Source organism: Vicia villosa, linkage group LG3 (genome assembly GCF_029867415.1).
Source record: "Vicia villosa cultivar HV-30 ecotype Madison, WI linkage group LG3, Vvil1.0, whole genome shotgun sequence".
Taxonomy (NCBI): Eukaryota; Viridiplantae; Streptophyta; class Magnoliopsida; order Fabales; family Fabaceae; genus Vicia; species Vicia villosa.
In genome coordinates, this window is record NC_081182.1 from 73,277,678 (window position 1) to 73,301,953 (window position 24,276).

At 33.0% G+C, this 24,276-nt stretch overlaps 2 protein-coding genes and 1 non-coding gene across 4 annotated transcripts; 2 read left to right on the plus strand and 1 right to left on the minus strand.

Moving 5' to 3' along the window:
• Positions 1–1,679: 1,679 nt before the first annotated feature.
• Positions 1,680–5,539, minus strand: LOC131661873 (uncharacterized). 2 transcript variants are annotated; one of them, XM_058931518.1, is made up of 5 exons: positions 5,233–5,539; positions 3,216–5,053; positions 2,893–3,094; positions 2,606–2,799; positions 1,680–2,506 (listed from the first exon to the last, which is right to left on the minus strand). In XM_058931518.1, exons 2-5 carry the CDS (start codon positions 5,029–5,031, stop codon positions 2,427–2,429), a joined length of 2,292 nt encoding a protein of 763 aa, XP_058787501.1. In that variant the 5' UTR covers positions 5,032–5,053; positions 5,233–5,539; the 3' UTR covers positions 1,680–2,426. The 2 variants fall into 2 exon arrangements, with proteins under 2 accessions (XP_058787501.1, XP_058787500.1); XM_058931517.1 differs by having other exon boundaries at positions 1,681–2,506; positions 5,238–5,538.
• On the plus strand, positions 5,313–15,101 carry LOC131658327 (thaumatin-like protein). Its single transcript, XM_058927634.1, has 3 exons — positions 5,313–5,320; positions 5,431–5,471; positions 14,389–15,101. The coding sequence occupies exons 1-3, from the start codon at positions 5,313–5,315 to the stop codon at positions 15,099–15,101; spliced, it is 762 nt and encodes a 253-aa protein (XP_058783617.1).
• Positions 15,102–22,633: 7,532 nt separating this feature from the next.
• TRNAN-GUU (transfer RNA asparagine (anticodon GUU)) lies at positions 22,634–22,707 on the plus strand. Its single transcript has one exon. It is a non-coding gene; the product is annotated as a tRNA-Asn (tRNA).
• The last annotated feature ends 1,569 nt before the right edge of the window (positions 22,708–24,276 follow it).

Genomic DNA, 24,276 nt, shown 5'->3' on the forward strand with positions numbered 1-24,276 from the left:
TATATATATATATATATATATATATATATATATATATATATATATATATATATATATATATATATATATATATATATATATATATATATATATATATATATATATATATATATAGGGCATATCATATGAGAATGTCATATTTATATGAGAATGTGATAATGAATCTGAACCATTGGATTTTAAAATAAATGGTGGAGATTATGGGTGAATCTTTTTTTTCTTTCTCCTACATTTTGAAATAAATGAAGTAGGAGAGAGAAAAAAAGATCCACCCATAATCTCCACCATTTATTTTAAAATCCAATGGTTCAGATTCATTCTCACATCCTCATATAAATATGTCATTCTCATATAATATGTCCTATATATATATATATATATATATATATATATATATATATATATATATATATATATATATATATATATATATATATATATATATATATATATATATATATATATATATATATATATATATATATATATATATATATATATATATAGACCACCATACCCACCAAGTAGGATATTTTCATTTTATTTTGATTTTTTAAAAATAAAAATAATTTATAAATTATAGTTAAAAAAATAAAATATGACATAATTAATTGATGTATATGTGGCAATGACACGTCATCAAATAAATTGTCATGTCCTCAAAATTTAGCCACAAATTAGAAGGGGACTAAAATCCAAAAAAAAAAATGAAATAAAGGGACTAAAAATCTGGATTTTAAAATAGAGGGACCAAAACTCAAAAAAGATGGAAATAAGGGGACTAAAATTACAATTAAGCCTTTCATTTATAATAATAATAAATATAGCAATACTTAATGAAATATTTGGGATATTTTAGACCGATTATGGAAGTCGGCACGAAGATACGAGGTGGGACAAAAAGCGTTTTGGAGAGCAAATTAGGATAAGTTAAGAGGACCTTCAATCCGGAACTATCCTCCAGCTCGGCAGGTGCCTACCTCCAGCTGCCTACCTCTAGCTCGGTGGAAACTATCTTCCAGCTCGGTTGGTCTTCATCCTCCAGATCGGCAGGTGCCTACCTCTAGCTCGGAGGAACCTACCTCTAACTCGGCAGGGACCTACCTTCAACTCGACCACGACGGTTACGCATATACGAAAGGGGTGGCAAAGCGGGCGGCCCGCCCCGCCCCGTCATATGCCCGCCAAAAAAAAGAGCGGGGCGGGCAGGCCCGCAAGTTGAAATGGACATAAAAACCTAGCCCGCCCCGCCAAGGTGGCGGGTTGGCGGGCGGCGGGCTTGCCCATCTATTTTTTTATTTATTATTTTTACATTTTAATTATATTTTTCACATAGTTTTTAAAACAATTTTTTATAAAGCTTTTTTTAACAAATTTTACTTAAAAATATTGCATATATTCACAAATAAATGTATAAAATAAAACCATCAAAAATTCGAATTAGTAGAATTAACTTAAAAAATAGCAGATTTTGACTGAGCGGCGGATTTTAGCAGGCTTTGGGCTTTGGCGAGGCGAGCTATGGCGGGCGGCGGGTTTCGGCGGGGCGGGCTATGGCGCACGACGGACCTAAAATGTCAACCCAATCCGCCATTTTTTGGCGGGTGCGCGGGGCGGGCCGGCGAGCCACGGTCCGTTTTGCCACCCTCAAAAGCTGCTACCGTTACAGAGGTTATGGTTCTTTAAAGATAGACGACGGAGGTTACAGATAGCGGATATTATGGAGGAAATCCAAAAGTTGCTCCATTAATGTCGTAATTTATCACTCCTAGACTATAAATAGGGCTCTCGAATGAAGAATAAACAAACATCTATTCTCTTGAACTTGCATCATCTGTACTGCTCAAATCCTTAAAACTAAAGTTTACAAACTCTTGTGTGACCTCACTGGGATCTTCTCCCAGGAAGTAGATCAAAAGTGTTTTGCAGGAACACTTAATAAAAATAGTTTTTTTACACAATAAAGATAATTTGTTAAAAGTGATTACAAAGTGACAATAATCACTGAAAAATTCAAACACAGAATCTAGAGATTTTCAAGTTTAAACTCAGATGTTATATAGTGTCCTCGTTTAATTAATATTATCATCAAATCAAACTCAGAAGAAAAATATCTTTTCAACTTTTTTATTGAATAAAATTTATACAGATTCCACCATTTTATCTAATAACCATCTTCAAAATGGTGGAACCGACATTAATTCTATCAAAAATGAAAATTTGGAGGTTCCAGTTCCCAAAAGTTGTAAACTAAGAAATACTACAAAACAATCAAATACTGTAGAAGAACATTGCCACTCATATACCAACCAATACATCAACAACTTATTTCCTTTCACCTGTCAAGTAAAATCGTCCCCAGTTTCCCTTTAATTTTAAGACTAATTTTCATACCAGCAAGCAAGCATGGTTCTTTTCGTCGTTCGCTAATGGTTTTCGAACGAGTCACCAGGATTTACATTCTCATCGTCTTTCAGACCAAGGAAAATCTCATGATCATCAAACCCTGCAAACAGATGAAAACATGTTAGTCAATCACATTTTCTACCTCGCTAGCCTACCAGTAGTTTCAACAGCTGTTATAATAGACTAAAGTTTAGTTTACCTTCACAAATTTCTTCAGGTTCATCATTTAAAGGCCTTAAAAGTATTGTGTTAACGGAAGACGAATCGAGTGCCATCCAATCTGAGTTCCCATACTCTTCTATGTATAACTCCCGCGGCCTGATCCAGTCTTCAACATTAGAAATGTTATCGAATGACAAGGGGTCACTATATTCTTGTTCTTTATTCATAAACCTGAAAGAAAATCAATTGATTCAATCAATATAAGTTCGTTTCAACTTCAACGGCGTTGAAACTATTTATCGATATACAACATTTCAAGCTTACAGTTGTCTTAATCGGAGGTTGTAATGAACAAAGACCAGATCAGTAAGATGTTGGCGCTCTATATAATTCCTTGTATTGACTATTTGTTCAAGAGGAATTTGGTTTCTCTTGCAGAATATCACACTTGATGTTTGACTAAGAATACGAATTGCTAAGCGTGATAAGTTAGGACAGCCTCCTCCATATGTCGACCACCATTCAGCTACAAAAACGGAAAATGTAAGTGAAAAGATATGATGCATAGGTACAGGTTCAATACCCGGTAAGATACGGGATTACACTAGTATTATATTATCTAACTGAATAGATTATTGGCCACTTACAAGGAAGCAAATTATCTCTAGCTCTGATTGCCATCTTTCTCCCAAAGTCTCCTGCAGCTGACTTGTACAAGTGTAACTCTTTGGTAATTTTATCTTGGATTCGTGTATCAGGTACCAATCTCTCTATGCAGTCCAACACCCCAGAGGGAATCTCACTGTGTATATCCCCTTGAATGCTATAGAAGAATTTCGGATTAAGAAAGAAGCCTGCAGCTTGAAGATGATGATGCCAAAGCCTATCCCATCTTTGATGCATAATATTCCAGTACACCATATAATCCTCCCTCTTGATAAGCGCTTTTTTAATCGCTTCTTTTGCTCGGTACATGCCAGCATAAGTGTATCCCATTGCAGGTCTCATCTCACTCGAAGCTATTCTCAGAACTCTCAAGAGTGGAACTGTCAGACGAACAATCATTTCACACGACGACCAAAACGTTTGATTGCTTAAAATATCTAACATTTCCAAGCCTGCTGTTTTCTTTGAATATGGACAATCCATCCATTCCTGAGACGTAACCATGGCCTGTAAATTGTGTCTAAGATCAACCATTCGTTTCAATGTGGTGAAGTTTGTCGTGAAGCGTGAGGACGAGGGGTCCACAATATCATTCCCTAGAGTATACCTTCTAACCATATTCAAAATCGCACTGTAATTGTAGACAAATCTCGTTACAGTTTTAGCTTGTTCAATTGCTGCACTAATCCACTCGAGATTTCCAAAATCTTCTAGTATCAAATCAATGCAATGAGCTGCAGAAGGGCTCCAGTAAATGTTAGGAAAAGCATCGGTCAGCCTTTTCCCGGCAACAGCATACTGTTCTTCTCCCGATGTAATCACTTGCACAATGTGCCCAACCCCAACTTCTTCCACTACTTGTTTTATCAACTCGTATAAATACTCCGCTGATGTCGATATCTCAGTCGCATCCAAGGATTTCAGAAATACTACACCTTCAGGACAATAAGCCAAAAAACGTATCAGTATTCTGCCAGCTTCTGTACTCCATTGATCAACCAAAATGGAACAGCCAGTCCTGCCCCATGTCATCTTGCATCTATCTATATCATTCTTCACATCTTCCACAGAATTTTTCAAAACCCAACCACGAAGCTCGTGGTGCGAGGGACGTTGAAAACCCGACCCTCCAGAAGCGATTGCTTCAACCATTTGCTCAAAATAGATTGAGTTCACAGCATCCAAAGGCGCACCGATATCATACAAAAACCTTCCTATCGCCATATGAACATGATTATCCACTTTTTTCGGGAACAATGCATTCTTCTCCCCGGAGGCAACAACAGTCTCAGCCTCAGAGTTTTGATAAACCACAACCGCAGGATTCTTAGTCGCTCTAATCTTCTTCCTTCTCTCTACATTCTTACTCATTCCATCACCGGAAGACAATAACATGTGACCTGAATTTTGTTCCACTGAATCATGAACTCCAACACCCTGCACCATATGATTCACATCCATCTGATTAGAACCACCATTCAAAACAGTAGCTAAAGGATTAACATTCATAATCTCATCCTCAATCTTCTGTCTCTTCCTCTTCTTCACCACAACCCCATCCAAACTCTGCTGCATATGAATCCTAACATCAGCAGGAACACTACTACACATTGAAGCATTCCCTTTCTGACAAGCAAGGTGTTCCTTAAACCTATGAATCCCACCACCTTTGAACATCTTAAGACAATAAATACACTTGAGTTGCACTTTCTCACCATTCTTAAACAACTGACAATGTTTCCAAGCAGGGTCATGTTTTTGTGAAGTAATTGGCACCGGTTCAAGATTTGGATCCATAGAACAACCCAGTTAGTGTAAACTACAACAAACAACAAGCAATTTCACATTAGTTATTATCCAACTTCATAATCAATCACTACACTGATATATTATCGTAAAGTTTCAATCTTTGCAACATAGACATAAACCTTAAGTTTATCAAATAAAAACCTTAAATTTAAGAAAAGAGATAGTACGAGGAAGAATGAAAGTACATACAATACCGGTTTATTGAATCGATTTATGAGTGGGAGAGAAGAAAGAACCGAGTTCGTATGAGAGAGATGAGAACCGTAAAGATGGACCGGTTAGGTTAGGGTATAGAGAAGTAGTGCTCCGGTTGGGTTGGATTTGAGTGGATCCGGTTTCAGCGGTCAAATGATGGTAACTGAACCGGTTTATTTCGCCACGAGGAAGGGAAGAACCGATATTCGTGCCGATCCTCTCCTCCGAAGCCGGTCTTCTGCTGCTTGTATATTTTTTGTACACTTCTCACACTGGTTTACCCTCAAACCAAACCCTTTTGTTTATTTCTTTTGTTATTAAAATTATAATAATAAACCGACTCGCCATTACTAAGCCCACATAATAGGTTAGACCACTTAGCATGAATAGTCTACTTCTCAATTGTCACTCCCCATAGTTATATTATACACACTATTCAAAATATGTAAAATGACAAGAAATATTGTTAATCTCAATAAGCTAAATTTTAGAATTTTATTTGTATGAAAACAAATTGGAATGTATTTTTATTGAAACTAGTACTTTACCCCGTGCGCTGCACGTGTTTAGGCGGGATTTTGGTCTAAAGTTGGCGCCTAAACATGTATTCTGTTTTAATATATTAAAGATTTTAATTATTTTAAATTTTTGAAATGTTTTGTTTTGGGACGTTCTGAAGGGCTCGTAAGAGAAACCTAAGAGGAATGTTATTGGGGACCACATGTAAAGAATGATGATTTTCGTTTTCTTAAACGTAAAAAATATCAATCTATAATTCATCACGCATCGTCTAGACCAGTCGGATGGTCTTCAAATGACTAATCACATTCCATGCAAAGCGTTTATACTCATGCAACTCCATACTGAAAGGTTTAGTGCATCACATCAAAATTCTAATCGCATTGATCCATCTCACATTTCTAGTTCCCTCGAGGAACAATGGCGTCGTATATGAAAACCAACTTTTGATTCCTACAAACTTCAACAAGAAACCTTTATTCTTACATCGAAGATTCAGATCACAAATCTCATATCTTTGATCGTCGAGCTATTGATTACCTTACCATAAATCAAACAAATTAATCGTTCTTACTATGGTTACTTCATCCTCCTCCAAGATCAGATGATCTAGTGTTAGTAACTTCACCATTAGATCTAGCTGATTCAAACGAGATTCCTTCAAGAGTCGTTTAATGAATATCCCAACCTCTCCCAATTTTTCAACCTAGTCAATCACTTAGTCTAGTCGCACCACCTAATCAACATCCACTTCAACCTTTAATGATCGTATCGGAGAAGTTTCTTGGTCTCCGACTGTTGAAACAAAATTTAGGCATACAAGGAGCAATGGTCTGATGAATAACCTATACAATATGATACAATAACAAATTCTAACTCCTGATTGAAACGTTATTAGATTAGAAGAAAACATACAACTTTCTCCTTTTCTAAGGAAGCACAATATACGAGGTGGCAATATTCGAGGTACCTTCTCCATTGCAAAACGAAGGAAAAGCCTATTGTCCGCTCATATTCTTGATAGTAGAATATCGATATCGTTGGAGAAGCCAATGGAACCTTGTTTTGCAGGTAATTAATCAAGAAAGTTCCATTAAAGACAGACATGCTTTTGATGATGAATGTTTTTTATGATAACAACTAGTCTTTGATGACAACAACTAAAGTCAATTGTAAAGCGATTAAAGATACAACCAGATCAATAGAGCTTGATAAGTTTCATTCTCTGATGATGGTGTTTAAATTGAATATAGCTAAAGTCTCATCTAAAACTAAAGTTCAAGCAAATGTCTACAAGATAGAAGCATCTGACAAAGAAATGAAGTATGTGAAAGTCTATCCATATGCGCCTAAGTGAATATTAATTATAAAATCATTAGGGCTTTCTCATAAAGTATACGGATAATCACAGACACACAAACAAGTATTTAAACGTATTTTTCTCTAGAAAATACTTTCAAAAATGCCTGATTCATGCCAGATAAGTTAGGAACTGTCAAAAAAGCTCTGGGCAAACTTTTGTCTTTGCCAATAGATTGACACCTTTATCCAATTGATTGGGTAAGTTCAAAAATGCACCCTAAGTGATTAAGACATCATCTTAATGATAGGCAATGACTATATATCTTATCTTGGATTTTTAAACTTATTAGTCATTATTTTTAGGCCTATCAATCGATTGATGCATGATGTCAATTGGTTGGCTCGTCAATTATGGCCTAAACAATTTTCCTTTTTTGTGTCAAACTGTAGGTGTAAATAGAGGTCAATTCCCACATATTTTCACATCCAAAAACTTGAGCTATCATTCCTCACTTCTCATTCTCATTCTAAAATATTTCTTTCTTACTTTCTCTCACTAAAATTTCAGTTGCAACGCTTTCGAGAAAGTCATTTTGCGAGTGAGGCAGTTGTAATTATAGAAGCGTAGATTTTTAAATTCACCAAGGGAGTTAATTTTTACCTTGGTTGAATAATTCATCAATTTAAGAATTTTTTATTTGTGTTCTAATCTAAACTCGTTAAAAGCTTCATTTTTTGGGGATTTAGGTATAAAGTTCATGTTTCGGTTTGAAGGCTTAGCTGGTGTAAAAGTCTTCATTCGATTCAAGCTCCTTCCGGTATTAAAAGCTTATTAAGTTTGGAGATAAGCCTGGTATAAAATCTCTTAGGTTCTTGGTTAGCTCGGTATAAAACCGTGATTCGGTTCGCGAGCTCAGCCCGATGTTAAAAGCTCTCTCAAGTTCAAGCTTAACCCGTGTAAAATATTGGTTTAAAGCTTGAAGACTAACCGCTCCAAGTTTCTTGTGAAAATAAGACTAATTGCTTTGATCCGTCATTTGGAAGGAAAACTCATTGTTTCTTTCAGTGTTTGCTGTTTGGTTGGAAGTTAGCCACAAACTTTATTTTCCTTAAATAAGGGTGTTCGAGAGTTCAACCTATTAAAAGTTCTTAAGTTTATTGGATACTCCCAAGATCAAATATTAAGGATTGGACTAAGTTGTTTTTTACTGAACCTATATAGTTTCTGATTTCTTCTCTTTTTCCTTAACTTTTATTTTATGCGCTTTATCTTCTAAATTTAATTTTTCCATTGCTTACATTCAAACCTTTTCTAAAAATGTTTTTTAACTCATAAATAAATCCAAAAAGTTTTCCAAACTAAAGTTTATCTAAAACACACAATTCACACCCCGTTTGTAAAGTCACATGTCCAACAAGTGACATCAAAGTCTAACTCTTGTTTAAGAACTAATCGTCTCAGGAGAAAGATAATTTCCAACAAGATATCTTTTCTAAACACACCTCCATCATTTAATAGTGTGAAGTTTGAATTGTGGAAAGCTAAGTTTGGAATTTTTCTTTAAAGTAATAATTTTGAATTGTGAAAAACTTTAATCAATGGTTCGTTTATCCTTACTGATCAATTAAATGGTGAAGTGGTAGATAAATCTTATAACACCCCAAATTTGATGTATTATAATTTTCATAAATGTATACCCTTATAAATTAGTAGCTATTATTCTTAAATGAGTCTATGTGAATGTTTGCACTATTATTTATGATGAATATTTTTTCGTGCATTAGATTATTAATAAGTTTAGTGATGATTGACGTTGGACTTGATAGGAAGGACTACGATCTGATCTCCTACAACTGCGATCGGGATGGAACTAGAGCCACTTGATGACAAAATTGATCCCAAATCGGACTATACTGAAAATACTCATATAAGAGATACTAATTACAATGTCACTAGCATTTAAATACATAAACCACTAGCTAGAAGAAGTAGAAACGAAACAGTATGCGGAAGCAGAAAGGAACTTTGGTTTCAAACAATTACGCAAAATATTTTATTTAATGAGGTTAATTGAAATACAATGTCAGTGTCCAATTAAATTTATTTGATTCATCTCAAATTTATGTATGTGTTTTCTATCTTTAAGTTAATTATTATTGTATAGTTATTTAAATTTGTATTCATTCTATTATCCTCCTAAAGGTATAGTTTTCTTCTATAGTTAAATTTTAGGGATAATCATACGTTACCCTTGCCATATAGGCGGGATTCGGTTTACCCCCCTATAATTTTTTTTTGGATTACCCCTCTGTAATTTTAGGATACCCCTAAGCGTGTAAAAAATAGTGAAAAATCGGAGGGGTAAATCAAAAAAACAATTTTACAGGGGGTCATAGGGGACAAAAACATAGAACTTTTCATATTTCAAGGGGGCAATCCAAAAAAAATTATAGAGGGGGTAAACTGAATCTCGCCTATATGGTAAATCACTATTAACCCTAAATTTTATAGTTTTCTTCTTCGTCGTAACTCCGATTTAAGTGGAACTAACGCCAAAACGATCGTAAAGACATTATCAATATTATCCATCAATGTAATCTCTAAATTGGGGTATGTTATTTAACCCAAATTTTAAAATTGAGTTTTTTTAGAGTTTATTTTCATATTTAATTTTTAATATCTAATGTCAAATTTGACCAATTAGAAGATGATGAGTCAAATGAAAGGAAGATTCTTGCTAGTGGATTCATAATAGCGCGTGAAAGTGTCAAAATAAGGTACGAGATGAGAGTGCGTTCGAGTCATGAGTGTAAAATAAGTAAGATGAACGGGAGAGTCGTATTTCTCAAAATTCATCTAGGGTTCACTACAATAGTTGTAGCCCTTGAGTGATAATTAAATAAATATGCAAATTTGGAAGCGTGAGGTTAAAAGAGGAACTATAAATTTTATTAAGGTCTTGATTGATTTAATTTATGTTGAATGTGTGATAATTAATGCTATTATGAAAGATTGAGTTTCGTTTTGTTCATGTGTAAATTATTGTAGTTATCTAATTATCGTAATTATTTAATAATTAATATAATTGTGAGCTTATTATATATGATGAATGAGTAGATGTGATCATTTGTCGTTATTGTCATAACATTGAATACTTGGTGTGCTAGATTATGAATTAATTTACTTATCAGTGTATTTTTATGTTAAGTGATGTGTGATGATATAAAGTACATAAAAATGATGAATTTGATGTGACAAAATTGAGATTTATGACTACTTGATTTGAAAAATTATTATTGGTAAATATAATTACTTGTGAAAATATTGTGATTATAATTGGGATGTTATAATAATTATTATTCTTCCTTCGTTAATTAAAATGAATTGATATATCTAATTGTGATGCATATGTAATAAGTGATGTTTGAATGTATAAAAGACATAATGATGATGTATAAATGATGAATAAGATGTTGTAAAATGGAGGTGTAAAAGTATTTAATGTTTTCCCATAGATGATGAATTAGCGGTTATTTTGGCCCGTGCTGAAGATGGTACTCCTAGGGGAGGGACAAGATGTTAGGAATTTTGACGTGGATGTTATTTTGTCGCCATATAGGTAGGATCTGATAAGCCTAAATTGATGTTAGAGAAGTAACTGACATATAAGATCGGTATGGTGCAGTATTAAATAGAGATAAGCACCAAGATGTGGTGCAGTATCACTTGAGAGAAGTGACCTTATGGTGACGCATCGCTTGAGAGAAGCACACCCAAAATTGAATCATGGGATGTAATACAGTATCACTTGAGAGAAACACACCAAAAATTGAATCAAAGGATGTAGTATCACTTGAGAGAAGTATTACACAAGTGCAATACCACTTAAGAGAAGCACATCCGAAATTAAATAGTATTTGTAGTATGTAATACAATATCGCTTGAGAGAATTATTACACAAGTGCAGTATCGCTTGAGAGAAACACATCAGAAATTGAATCGTAATATGTAATACAATATCACTTGAGAGAAGTATTACACAAATACAGTGTCAATCGAGAGAAGCACATTTTGTTGGACTTGAGACTTCACACACAAAAGGGGGTGAATTGTGTGGATTGAAAAATATGGTTTTGAAAACTTTTTGCAAGTCAAATCAGAGTTTGAAAAAAAATTTAAAAGTATAAGCAACAAAAATTAAATAGGAGAAAATAAATAGTTAAGGGAAGAAGACAAACACAAAGAATTATAGAGGTTCCATCAAATCAAAAGGACCTACTCTTCTCCCCAAGAATTGATCTTGAGAGTTTCTAATAATACTTGAGAGCTTTTAGTAGGAAAGGATCACGAACCCCCTTATACAAGAAAATGGTGGTTGACCTTCAACCAAATAGTACAAGACGATAGATGTGGGTGTTTGCGTCTTTTCTCTAATATAATGCTGATATGTCATTTTAAACGACAGTACAAAAAGAATATATTTTAATTAAGAATGAAAAAGGTTGTCACTATTTTAACTCAAGACACACCAATCATTGACGAAACAACTAAACAAAAATTGAAAAGGAATCTCGAACCAACTTATCCATCCTACTCATAATTTAAAACTCCATATCGTGGAACCTTGTTTTGCAGGTAATATAATTTAATCAAGAAATTATATTTTGATGATGACAACTATAAAGAAAAGAATAGAGATATCCATCATGATAAAGATGCAACCAATAATAAGTCAAACGATGCACTTAAGCGGTTAAAGATGCAAGCCATGAGTATAAAGATTTGATAAACAGGGCTATTAAATAAAGATAAATAAACTGGATTCTATCAAAAGCCTCAAGAGATCTCAGGCAAGTAAAAAAAACTCACATCCGACAAGGCTTAGAGAAATTATCTTAAAATAGTAAGTGAGTGAAACTATGTAAAAGGAAAGGAACTTTTTCATAGAAGTAAACGGCTATAAGCACACACACACTAAAACCTTTTTCTCAAATGATTTGCCAAAATAAAACACTTTGAAAAACATATAGAAGTTGGATAGAATAGGATGGGAGTAGTCAAAAAGCCATAAAACATATTTTGACTTTCTTTAATCGGTTGAAGCAAAGTGCTAACCTATTAGATTATCGCGTACTTAAGACACAAGGCAAGTTGAATGTACCCACATTCTATGCAACAACTATATATCTTATATTTCCCTTTTGGAAATTAAATACGATTGGTTTTCAAACCATAATCGATTATGTCAATCAATTAGCAACATCTATTTTTGCTTAAAAGATATTTCCTTTTTTGGGGAACCTCAAGCCTATAAATAGATGCTCCATTATCATTTCAAATCATTTAGAACACGGATTTGTGTATTGACACTCACTCTCTCTAAAGTTTTATTTTAACTTTCTCTGACTTAGTGCTTATAACCAAATACTTTTGTGAGAAAAGTATCATTTGTGAGTGAGGTCTCTTATGTAATTCTAGAAGGGTGGAATTGTATAAATTCACCAAGGAAACTATGTTTATAAACTTTGGTTGAATATTGTCCAAATAGGGATTATATATGTGGTTCGAAGCTAAACTCGTTAAAAGCTTATGGTTGGGAATTGTGTGATAAGTTCCCAGGTTGATCATTATCTAGCTTTGATAATCTTCTCTTGTTTCTTGGTTGGTTAAAGATTAGGCGATATAAAAATCTTCATAGGTTTTAAGATTAGCCCGGTTAAAATCTCAAGGTTATTTGGTTATCCAGTTAAAACCAAAAGGGAGCTCATATATATTTTGCAACTTGATGACTAACCTCTACAAGGTCCATTTTCGTGGAGAGAAGACTAACCACTTCAATCTACAGTTGAGAAGGAAGCTTGACCACTTCACTTTTAATAAGCTATTAGTGAAAAGACGCAAAAGCTCATATCATTCATCTTGTAATATTTTGGTTGAAGGACAACCACCATTTCCTTGTATAAGGGGGTTCGTGAGTCTTTCCTACTAAAAACTCTCGAGTATTATTGGAAACTCTCAAGACCAAGTCTTGGGGAGACGAATATGTCCTTTTTTATTTTGACCAAACCTTTATAATTTTTGGTGTTCTTCTACTGCCTTTAACTTTGAAACTTTTGCACTTTAAATATTTTATTTCTGCTGCTTAAATGTAGAAAATATTTTCATAAACTCTGATTTAAATTGTCAAAAAATTTCAAAATCGTAATTTTCCAAATCACATAATTCATCCCCCCTCTTTTGTGAAGTCTCAAATCCAACACATATTATCAAACTCCTCTTTATTCCACAACTTAAAAAGTGTTTTGAAAGCTTACAACTTATATTGTAGTATATACCATCCAAAAGGCATACACTCGTCTCTAAGAATCTTGAACCGACCATGGATCCTCTTCTTCACTCCTTTTGTCTCTTTCACCAAAACTAAGTGTAATAGAATTAATGAAATTAAGAAGAAAAATAAATAAATAGAAGAAGAGAATAATTGGAGAGAAAAATTTAAAGAAAAGGATCCAAGTCCATCTTGAACCACCAATTCAAAATTAGCATTTTATCAATTCCAACTAATTAGGCATACATGCAATGTTTGTTTGATCTCTGTTTATTTAAGATCATGTTCATCTATTAAAACAATTGTTAATTACATCTATAACTAAAATAAAATATATTTTCAAAAAAAAAGTCCGTAAAATATTATTAATATATAGTAGAAGTTATTAATTAAATGATTAATTAATAATACCGTGGCTGATATGAGTAAATAAGGCTATTTTAGGCAAACAAAACATCTAATATACTTTTCATATTCTAAAATAAGAATAATATAAAGTAAAAAAAAATTCTAAACTTAACCTATAAATTAATACAAGCCAAAAAGAAAGTATATAATACCCATTACAATTTTGTCATTCATTCACATTCACATGTTCTATTATAGATTAATTATTCTATCATTAATTAACTACTGTATTAATTAATCTTTAACTTAAGCAAGGATATTAAACGTGATAGAGAAATTTCAGAAGTAGTGTGTTGGGTGGAAAGCGATGAAAGAGCACCCACGTTCGTTTTCTGCACCACCATCTCACATACATTATATATCACTCACTTTCACATTCCAGAATTCACCATAGAGCTACCACAAACGGTTCCACATCCCAAAACCCTATGACTACTTCCTTACTTTTCTTCTGCTTTCTTCTCTCCACCATCTCTGTCACAACCGCAGGTACTCTTCTATCTACTCTTCGTTTTTTCATGCACATAGTGTTCTAGGGTTTATATATATTACTATTCTTACGTTAAAATTCTTATGTTATATGATATATCAGGTGTTGTTGTTAGAGATGGGAATGGAACAGGAATACAGCTGATAATTGTAAACAACTGCAAAGAGAGTGTATGGCCAGGAATTCTCAGCAATGGAGGAAAACCTACAATTCAAGGAGGTGGATTCCATCTTCCAAGCGGCGAACAATTTGTTATCCAACTCCCTAACCATTGGGCCGGTCGAATCTGGGGTAGACAAGGCTGCTGTTTCGACGAAACAACTGGAAAAGGCACGTGTCAAACCGGAGACTGCGGCGGCCAGTTGAAATGCAAAGGAACTGGTGGTGTCCCTCCAGCTACACTTGTTGAAATGACACTTGGAACCTCAGACTCACCTTTGCATTACTATGATGTTAGTTTAGTTGACGGTTTTAACCTTCCTATGTCAATGAAGCCTGCTGGTGTTGGTGGTGGTGGAGGTGGTTGTGGTGATGCTGCTTGTGCAGCTGATTTGAACGGTTGTTGTCCTTCTTCACTTGTTGTGAAACATGATGGGAAAGTTGTGGGGTGTAAAAGTGCTTGTTTGGCTACGAAATCAGATAAGTATTGTTGCACTGGTGAATTTGCTGATCCGAAAAGTTGCAAACCTACTATGTTTGCTCGTGTTTTTAAGAGTGTTTGTCCTAGAGCTTATACCTATGCTTATGATGATTTAACTGGGCTTATGTCTTGTTTGGCAAATCGGTATGCCATTACATTTTGCCCTCCTCCATGATGTTTTGTTTTTTCAGTAGTTTTTTGGTCTTTATTCATTTGGTTTATGTCTTTGTGACAATTTTTAGTTTGTTTTAGCTATTTTAAGGTTAGTGATTGATTCAAAAGAAATAAAATTTTTAGGGTAGTGATTTATTGGGCTATGTGGTCTGGAATTTTGAGTTTGTTATGTAATGTTCAATTATTTAAATTGTTGATTGAGCACTTAGCATTGATATTTATTGTATGAGAGTTGATTTCATTATATGAAATTTGTTGTTCTTTAATGTAGAGACGACAGTATTGGTTTTCAAAATGAAGAGTTTCGGTATATATGTTTATTAATCCGGAATAATTTATAAGTAAATTTTTGTTTTTGTAAATAAAAAAAACAATTTATAAGTAAAAGTTAATTTTATATATTTATTAAGAAAATTAAATGTTTGTGTCTTTTTTGAAATATATTTTATGGGATATAGGGTAAAAACAATTTCAATTTTTTTTTGTGTAATCAAAGAATATATTAAAGCGAGAACAAAGGATTCCCGAACCTTTTTACACGAAGAAAAGGAGAAAATTACACCAAAAACAATTTCAATTGATTGTTGTTTATAGAAAAATAGAGAGAAAATATATTAAATATAGTTTATATTTAATTTTATATTCAAAAAGATGCATTTTAAGAATAAGATGATTAAATGAAATTAAATTTATAATTTTTGCTTATAAATTGTAACAAAGAAAAATGTGTTTTTTTTCTTATAAAACCAGGGGAGTATTTAATAAGAGCACCTTTTTTTTCATAAGCAAATTAAATATATGAGTACAAGAATACTCAAATCCAATACAAAGTTCTCGTTACATTTTTAAAAAGTCCAATTATAAACCCTTTGCTACCAATTATAAACCCTTGTTACAATAATCAATTACACATAACTCATTATTAAACAAAATACCATTCCTCTTTAGTCATATATTCAACAAATTGCTACCCAAATTACCAGTTCCTTGTGTTTTGCTATTCTGCCCTTCAGTTGTTTTGCAAATAGCATAATATGCTCCGTGGCTTCTTCTTCGGCAAACTCTGCACCACACTGCAACCGTTAATGAATATGTAAACTCTGCACTCAATTATGGAAAGTGAGAGTTCCGTCCAACATCCTTATGTTCGGGTGGCGGTATATTCCGAATAGGCTTCCAACTACAGATAATCTTTTAGAGAGAGGAATTGAGCTAGCGGAAGCGGAGAAGGTCTGTGTGCTTTGTGGTAGTTTTTCTGAGTCTCGAAACCATCTCTTTCTTGAATGTGTGTTTAGTCTAAGGATCTGGAATGCTGTATACACTTGGCTGGGATGCTCCCAACACATGTCAGTGTTCGACTTCGTGGACTTTCCATACAGTTTTGCTAAGACAAAAAAGAAGACAGTTAGAGAGGTGATATATGCTATTTGGCTGGCTGTTTCTTGGTCACTATGGCTTCTTAGAAATGCTGTCATTTTTAAAGATAAGATGGTGAATTTTGAAGAATGCATTTACTCCATCAAATTCTCCTCTTGAAAATGGATTAATTCTGGTAGATTTTCCTCACTTCACTATTGAAGTTTTTTTTATTGGTATACTGTGACACTATGATCGACTTCTTAATGGTGTTTTTTCGGGGAATTTGTAATCCGGGTTCGAGTACCCCTTGTGCTCTCTTTGAATGAATTCCTTTGCCTATTAATAAAAAGACACCAATTCCATACACCTACATTCAATGTACTGTTCACAAATATGTGAACATTGTTTTTATTATTATTTTAAATTTTTGATATATATTTTCATTTTTTAAAAATTATTTTTGATTAATGGAATATTAAAATTTGGTTAGTACGGTTTAAAATTTGCTTAATATATATTCTGATATAAAAAGTTAATATGTATATCGTTCAGACTTTGGTTAATAGTTTTATAAAGTTGGTTAATACAGTTCATAATATGGTTAATGAGTTCTCAAACATAAATTAAATAGTAAAATAAAATTGGTTAATAGAGTTTAAAAATTGGTTAATACATTGATAATTTAGTGTCAGAACATGGTTAATACTATGTATTTTATTGGTTAATGAAGTACTGAAAGTGGTTAATGAATTATAAGTAAAATAAGTGGTTAATGACGTATATTTTTGTGGTTAATACAATTGTGAAGTTGGTTAATGATACAACCTCATATTTATGTTATAAAATAAATTTAAAAAAAAAAATTTTAAAAAAAATTATAATTTTTAAAAATAATATTATTTTAATAAAAATTACTGTTCACCGTATAAATACGGTGAACAGTGTATACGGTGTAAGTATTTGGTGTAGAAAATAGTGTCTAGATAGCATTGCTGAAAAAATAAATATTACAAATTCTCTTGTTTTCTAAAATAGAACACACTCTTCATGTCTATTATGAATCACTCCTATCTTCATAAGTTTTATTTTTGTTGGTTGTCTGTTCAACGTAATCTTCTATCCAAAAGTTTGAGCTAAATGTGAACACCCTCTGCATCTTTCAGATCTAGTACAAGTGATATTCCTGCTAGTGAATTTGACAGTTCCTCATAAAGTGCTATTATATCCTCTAGACTTCCTTTCTCGGATGTACTAATTTGTCATTTTCATACTCTTCCATTCCACCTGCACTGTTAGCCAAAATGTTTTGGTCAAGGAATTCGACAGAAAAGTGATAACTATGTTTAAAATATAACTAAGTATGAAAAGACTCAACCTTTGATACACTAGTCACGATGATAAAAAAGGTTCGAGTAACGTGTTAGGTTTGGTTTGTAGGAATCTTAGGAACAGATCCACACGATTAGAATCACTCTCTCTCAAACATGTCTAGAATCTCAAAAAGGGTTATGCTAATAAGCTCTTCGACAAGTGTCGAGTTCGGCACGTCGCGTCTATCTGACGTTGGGGACTTAGGATTTTCTTAAGTTTAAAGATTAAACATGTCTAGGTATCTCAACAATGCTATAGGAATCGACCCAAAATACTCGACAGAGGCAGTTAAGAGGTTCAAGAGCAGTTATCAGCATGATGGTGGATTTGCAGCAGCTTAAACATTCAAGACGCGTGGAAACAAACTAAAGAGTTGAAGTCCACGTAAGGGGATACATGTTGTTTTCCAAGGAAACAACCATTGTCGTAGTATATAATGCAGGCTCATGCATGCAATATGGGTTGCAAAAATCTCATTTATTCTTTATAGAACTGAAGTATCCAAATTATAAAGTGAAACAGTTTATGAGAAATGTATGTGTCTGCATTCTCGTCTTTTACTTTTCCAAGTTTCTTTAATTAAAACATCTTACTTAAGTGTCATTTATTGCACTTTTGGTTTATTATCTTTATCCAAAGTTTATTGTAATTAAAGTTTACGTTCAGTTTGTCTTTATACAAACATTTAAATCCAAATCCCAAATACTATTCATTGTATCTTTTTCTGCACAAATTATCCTCGAGATTTTTCATTCAAGTGAGCTAAACTCGTTATTGTTTACTAAAAGCCCCGATAAACACCCATATCCTTTATCTTTGCCATTTTATGTACTGTTAGACTGTAAATTGCTGGAAATGTTTTTGCTAAACACTATGGACCAATCCAGATGCTTCTTCATAAAATATGTCTCATTGTCTTCTCCTAATTTTCTCCTCACATTTTTTAGTAAACCATCCAAGATTACTGTTCATACTGTCTCCAAGGGACTGAGTATCCCTCCACCAAAGTAACTATTTCTTGCCTATTTTCTCTTTTCTATGATTCATAATTGAGCACCTTCCACTTTAATTTTCATATTTATAGTTAAAGACCCCTCTCCATATTGCTTCTTGGCCATTCATCAATTTCCACTTCCATCTGCTCATCAAAGACACCTTAAATGATTCCATATTTTTAACACTTGTCCTCCCTTCTTTTTGTTCTTGTATATCGTACTCTACTTTATGCATTCTATCCATTTCTTATCTTTGGGCCCAAACCATAGAAAGTCAATTTGGATCTTTATTGTTTTTAACCACTTGTTTACAAGCTCTGAAGAATGATAGAAGGTAGACGGAGATATTGTTAAGTGTTGAGTTTATTAGTGTGATCCTACCTCCTATTGATAAAAATCTTCCTTTCCAATATGACAATTTTCTCTTCATCTTTTTAATAATACCTCTCTAAGTTGAAACTCTTATAGGGTTGAACCCTACTGGTATTCCTAAGAAATTAAATGGGATGGTGCCTATGCAACATGAAAGAAATCGAGAATCTTCCTCCATGAAATGCGATCTTGTATTTAAGCCATATATTTTACTTTTGAATAAATTGAATCTCAATCTAGAAACTAATTTAAACCCTTTAAATATTTCCTTGATACTTTCTAGATTTTTCCAAGAACTCCCCTACCAAAAGTTTATCATCTGCAAATTGCAGCATTTGGTACTCCACTTTGTCACTAACCTTGAATCCCTTGAAAGCTCTCAATTTTGAATCCTTTTTCACTATTCTTCACTGACCCTCTACAATTAATATGAACAAAAAAAGGGACAAATGGTCCCTTTCTCTTAGACCCCTAGTACCTTTAAAGTCCTTACTTGGACTCTCATTCAATAGAACTAAATAGGTTTCTTCAAATATACATGCTTACATCCAATTTGCACCAAAACCAAACCTACCCATCATGAATCTCAAGTAGTCCTAAAACATATGATCATATTCCTTTTTCAAAATCCTCTTTCAACATAATACATTCCTTTCTCTTTATCTTAGCCGAGACTATGATCTCATTCACTACCACTACACCATTTAATAATTGTCTTTTAGGTATAAAAGTTTTCTGATTATTAGATACCAGATTTCTAATTACTCCCTTCAGTATTGATACTAATATCTTGGAAACTAGTTTGTACAAACTATTGATCAAGCATATAGGCATATATTCCCCTAATTTTTGAGAATTCTCTACCCTTGGAGTTTTGATTAGCTACCTCTGAATCAAACATAAATTTTGTATGGGTTGACCTCCGAACCGAGATAGAGTTTTACTTAGGGTAATACCACCTAACCTAATAGAGCTTTTATACCACGGTGAGCTTAGAAATTTTGTGGTAGATTTTACAAAGGCTAATCTCTCAACCATTCCTTGAGATTTTATATGGGTTGATCTCAAAATCTAATAGAGCTTTCATAAAGGTTTAACTCAAGAACCTTGGATGAGATTTCACACGGGCTGATCTTAGAATTGAATAGAGCTTTTACACAGGATGATCACAAGAACCTTTGTGATGACTCTCTAGATGATCTTCACGAAAAATAGATAGCTTTTATAGCAGGAAAACCTCACAAACCTAGTATACACTTCCTAAGACAATCCCCAAACCAAACAAGAGCTTTTAATTGTTTATTGCGCAACCAAACTACTTCTTACACAAGAGATAATACACTCTGGGTAGATTACAAATATGTGTTTCACTTAGAACAAAGATCATCACTAAGCACAAGAACACTCTCAAAGCACTAAGGCAAAATTTCAAGTGAGAAAAATAGAGATTTATAGAAAAAATATGAGATAGTGATAAAGTATGAGCAAAGATCATTTTCTGAGTGATTAGAAATGGTAGAGAAACTCTTTATTTATAAGACAAAACATGGCTCAAAAACGGAAACAATCCCTGAGCTAATTAAGTCTCATAACCGATTATGCTTATTAATTATTAGACCCCAAAATGGAATGTTTTCATTTCTAGTTGTTTCCAACCATTAAGAAATTGCTTCAATTGATTATAGGCGTTACAAATTGAAATCATAAATTATTCTGTTAGGTATAATTGATTATACAGTTGTAAGCATGCTTCTAATTGATCAGACAACTCTCTAATCAATTAGATAGGCCTTAAAAATATTTTTAAACAATTTTAACAAATTAAAAAAAGGCTTCTCAAAGGTTTTAATTGTGTGTTTGACTTTGCCTTAGTGAGTCTAGATATACATTTGCACCTTTACAAGACTTTTGTCACTCAGACACACACGACCAGACAAGATTTCACACTTTCTCTCTTTCGTAATTCTAAAGATTCAAGTCTTTGTATCATTATCTTACAAGAACCTTTAATCTTATAATTTGATGAGGCTTGAGAATTCTTCTAGTTGATTACCATTATCAAAGAGTTGAGAGACGAAGCAAATGGAGAATTTTGAAACATAAGTCTTTAATTGAACATCGTTGGATGGTAGATTTGACTTCAATGAGACTTGATGGTAGAGGTAAGTCTTCTTATCATCTGAACAAGAGCATTTTCAAAAGGATATCTTGATAAAACATTTTGGTAATGAGAGCATCTTCAATAGTTTGAGCTATCTTTAAATAAAGACTTCACTATACATCATTGGATATCAGGTCTTAACATCATCAAAACTAAACAGTTAATTGAAACTTTGATATTAACAAACTCATCCACTTTAGATTACCTTGACAATACTTGCAAGCACATAGATCCACATATTTCCTCTTTTTCACCTCTTCAAATTTATGCTTTCCATAATAGTTATTAGATTTCATGTGCACACTAGGAGACATGTAAATGGTTTTAATATTTTTTTATGTACCTTTTTTATTTTGTGAAAATCAAATAAATATGACACTCTTCCATAGCATAATATGACACTCTTCCTCATACAACTTCATACATTTAATGGAATTTATACCTTTTAAAAGATGTTTACACTTCAATAGGAACACATGTACCTATTTAATGTGATAGTCTTTCTTGATAGACCAAATACATTAACTATTCAACGAATATGAAAAGGTGAAATTTGCTTATAATATGGGACGGAGGGAGTACATACTTTAGAAAATCCTAGTTTTCATGAAAGAACCAAGTATATCGAAAGAGATTGACATCCCATTCATGACAAAATTCAAAATGGTAAATGAATATTAACTCTTCTATTCAATTTGTAGATCTTCATAAGGGGGTGATGAATTTACTTGATATTTGTTTATCCCTTTTTGGCATAAATATTAGTTTGCTAATGATATCCATCTATCCCTTTTATCTGCTCTTGATTTTGAATCAATACTCTACTATCATCAAATCTTGTATGTAAATATCCCATTTGTGCCTATTATTGAAATAAGAAAAATATGATATTATTACTATGATACTACTCTTATTACAATAGTACTCATGTAAAATAAATTACATATCAATAATAATACCATAACACACATATAAATACTTGTGACATATGATAGTTGAACACTATTATACATTTACTTGATATTTTTCCTTTAAAGATGCTCCTATTTGTCCATTAAAATTATAATAGTTGGGTTGTGAATTTTGAAATGAGAAAATGAGTAGGTATTTGATGATCATGGAAATGGAGAGAAAATATTGAAGTTTACATCTTGAAATATTTTGAGAGGAAAACTTGAAAGTTGAAGAATGAGTTTGGTCTACACGAAATATGACTCATCCTCTTCATAAAATAATATATACAAATATTTAAAGGAAACAAAACATGCATAACATGCTGGAATAGCTCAGTTGGTTAGAGCGTGTGGCTGTTAACCACAAGGTCGGAGGTTCAACCCCTCCTTCTAGCGTTTATAATACATTTTATATTTATTTTTGAGGAATTTCATAAATATTAGGATTTTTCCTAACGTGGTGAATGCCTTTTTTTTAGCACAAACAACAAAAATAAATCATCCCGTTTTTAAAATTTACAAGTGATATTATCTTGTTGGATGGAGGGACTTGGGATATTCTTTTTGAAGGTAACATCAACTTTTAATTATGTATTGTTAATAAAGTACTTTTTAAAATTTTAGGATTATAGGTGAGAGTCAATCATAGAAGATTATGAGTTTGGAGATCGATAATGGACTCCTCGAAAAATATGATTTCTAGGTGGAACAATCATCGTTTATCGATTGGAGGAAGAGTATAAATAACATTATTAGGTATTAAGTAGTGTGGACCTCCGTTTTTTTCGGGCCATACCTCTGAGCGGGAGAGATACGTGAACTGACTCTTTTTTATCGCTTATGCTTTCGCATTTTTGAAAAATTCACAGAGTCGCCACCGACCTTTTATTTTATCCAATTAAGGAAAGGTTTATAAAAGAAACAGAAAAAAGACCTTTAAGAAATTCTGGGTAAGAGGGTAGGTTATACAAAGGGAAGGTGTTAGCACCCTTTGTATCCATGGTTATCCATGGGCTCTTAAGTTTGCTTAGCTCACTTGTTTTTCGATCATTTTTCAATTGCTTTAGAATGCTCATATGTGGTTTCAAATACCTTTGTAAATTGAATTTGTAATGATCCTTGTGCGGATGTATACAAAATGTTTGTTTATCTTTCGAAAGATGTTTTGAAAAGAACGTTAACTTTGTAATGATCCGTGTTTGGATGTATACAAAGTATTGTCTTTTTGGAAAGTTTTGTTTTGAAAAACAACAGTGTATGAGAATTTTGTTTGTTTTGATTTGAGCAAGCAAACTAGGAGGTCTACCCTGAGTTGTAAGGTCTTTATCCTTATTTCCTTTAAAAATCTATCCTTTCACCGGATACAAACAAAAGGTTCGATTTTGTACTCGAAACAGTAGAATTTTGACTTTGATTTTGAAAAGAATGAGAAGGGATTACCTTAAGAGGTGCAAGTGTGATTGTGTTTGGATTCAGATATTTTATCTTTGAAGTTAGTGATCTAACGGTTCAATTTTATCTTTGACATACACGCAGTTTACATTTGCTGGAAATTAAAATGCGGAAATGTAAAGTGCGGAAAGTAAATCTACGCTATTACATCGATTGTGCAGGAAATGTAAACTAGCCTATTTACATGAATTTGACATCCTATACATTTATCTAGGAATTTAAATTGCAAGAAAAATAAAAGGCATGTTTTTGGATTTTTTTTTAGGCTAAATTACAGTTTTGGTCCCCCTATTTTGGTCAATTCACGAAATCAGTCCCCCTATTTATTTTTTAAACAGTTTTGGTCCCTCATGTCCATTTTTTGTCCAAAAAATGTTGATTTTTTCAGTTTTTTGTATTCCTGGGATACTTTTCGAACGAGAGAGAACGTAGAGAGCGTTTTTTGGAGAATGAAAGAGATGAACGAGCAAGCTGAGAGAAAAAGACGACGATCAGAGAAGATGATTAAAGGAG

Excerpts from the sequence above, each read along its gene's own strand:
- LOC131661873 (XM_058931518.1), bottom strand. The coding sequence starts at position 5,031 with ATGGATCCAAATCTTGAACCGGTGCCAATTACTTCACAAAAACATGAC. Across the intron at positions 3,095-3,215 it reads TAGAGATAATTTGCTTCCTT|CTGAATGGTGGTCGACATAT; the intron begins GTAAGTGGCCAA and ends CCGTTTTTGTAG. Across the intron at positions 2,800-2,892 it reads AACCTCCGATTAAGACAACT|GTTTATGAATAAAGAACAAG; the intron begins GTAAGCTTGAAA and ends ATTTTCTTTCAG.
- LOC131658327 (XM_058927634.1), top strand. Across the intron at positions 5,472-14,388 it reads GATCCTCTCCTCCGAAGCCG|GTGTTGTTGTTAGAGATGGG; the intron begins GTCTTCTGCTGC and ends ATGATATATCAG.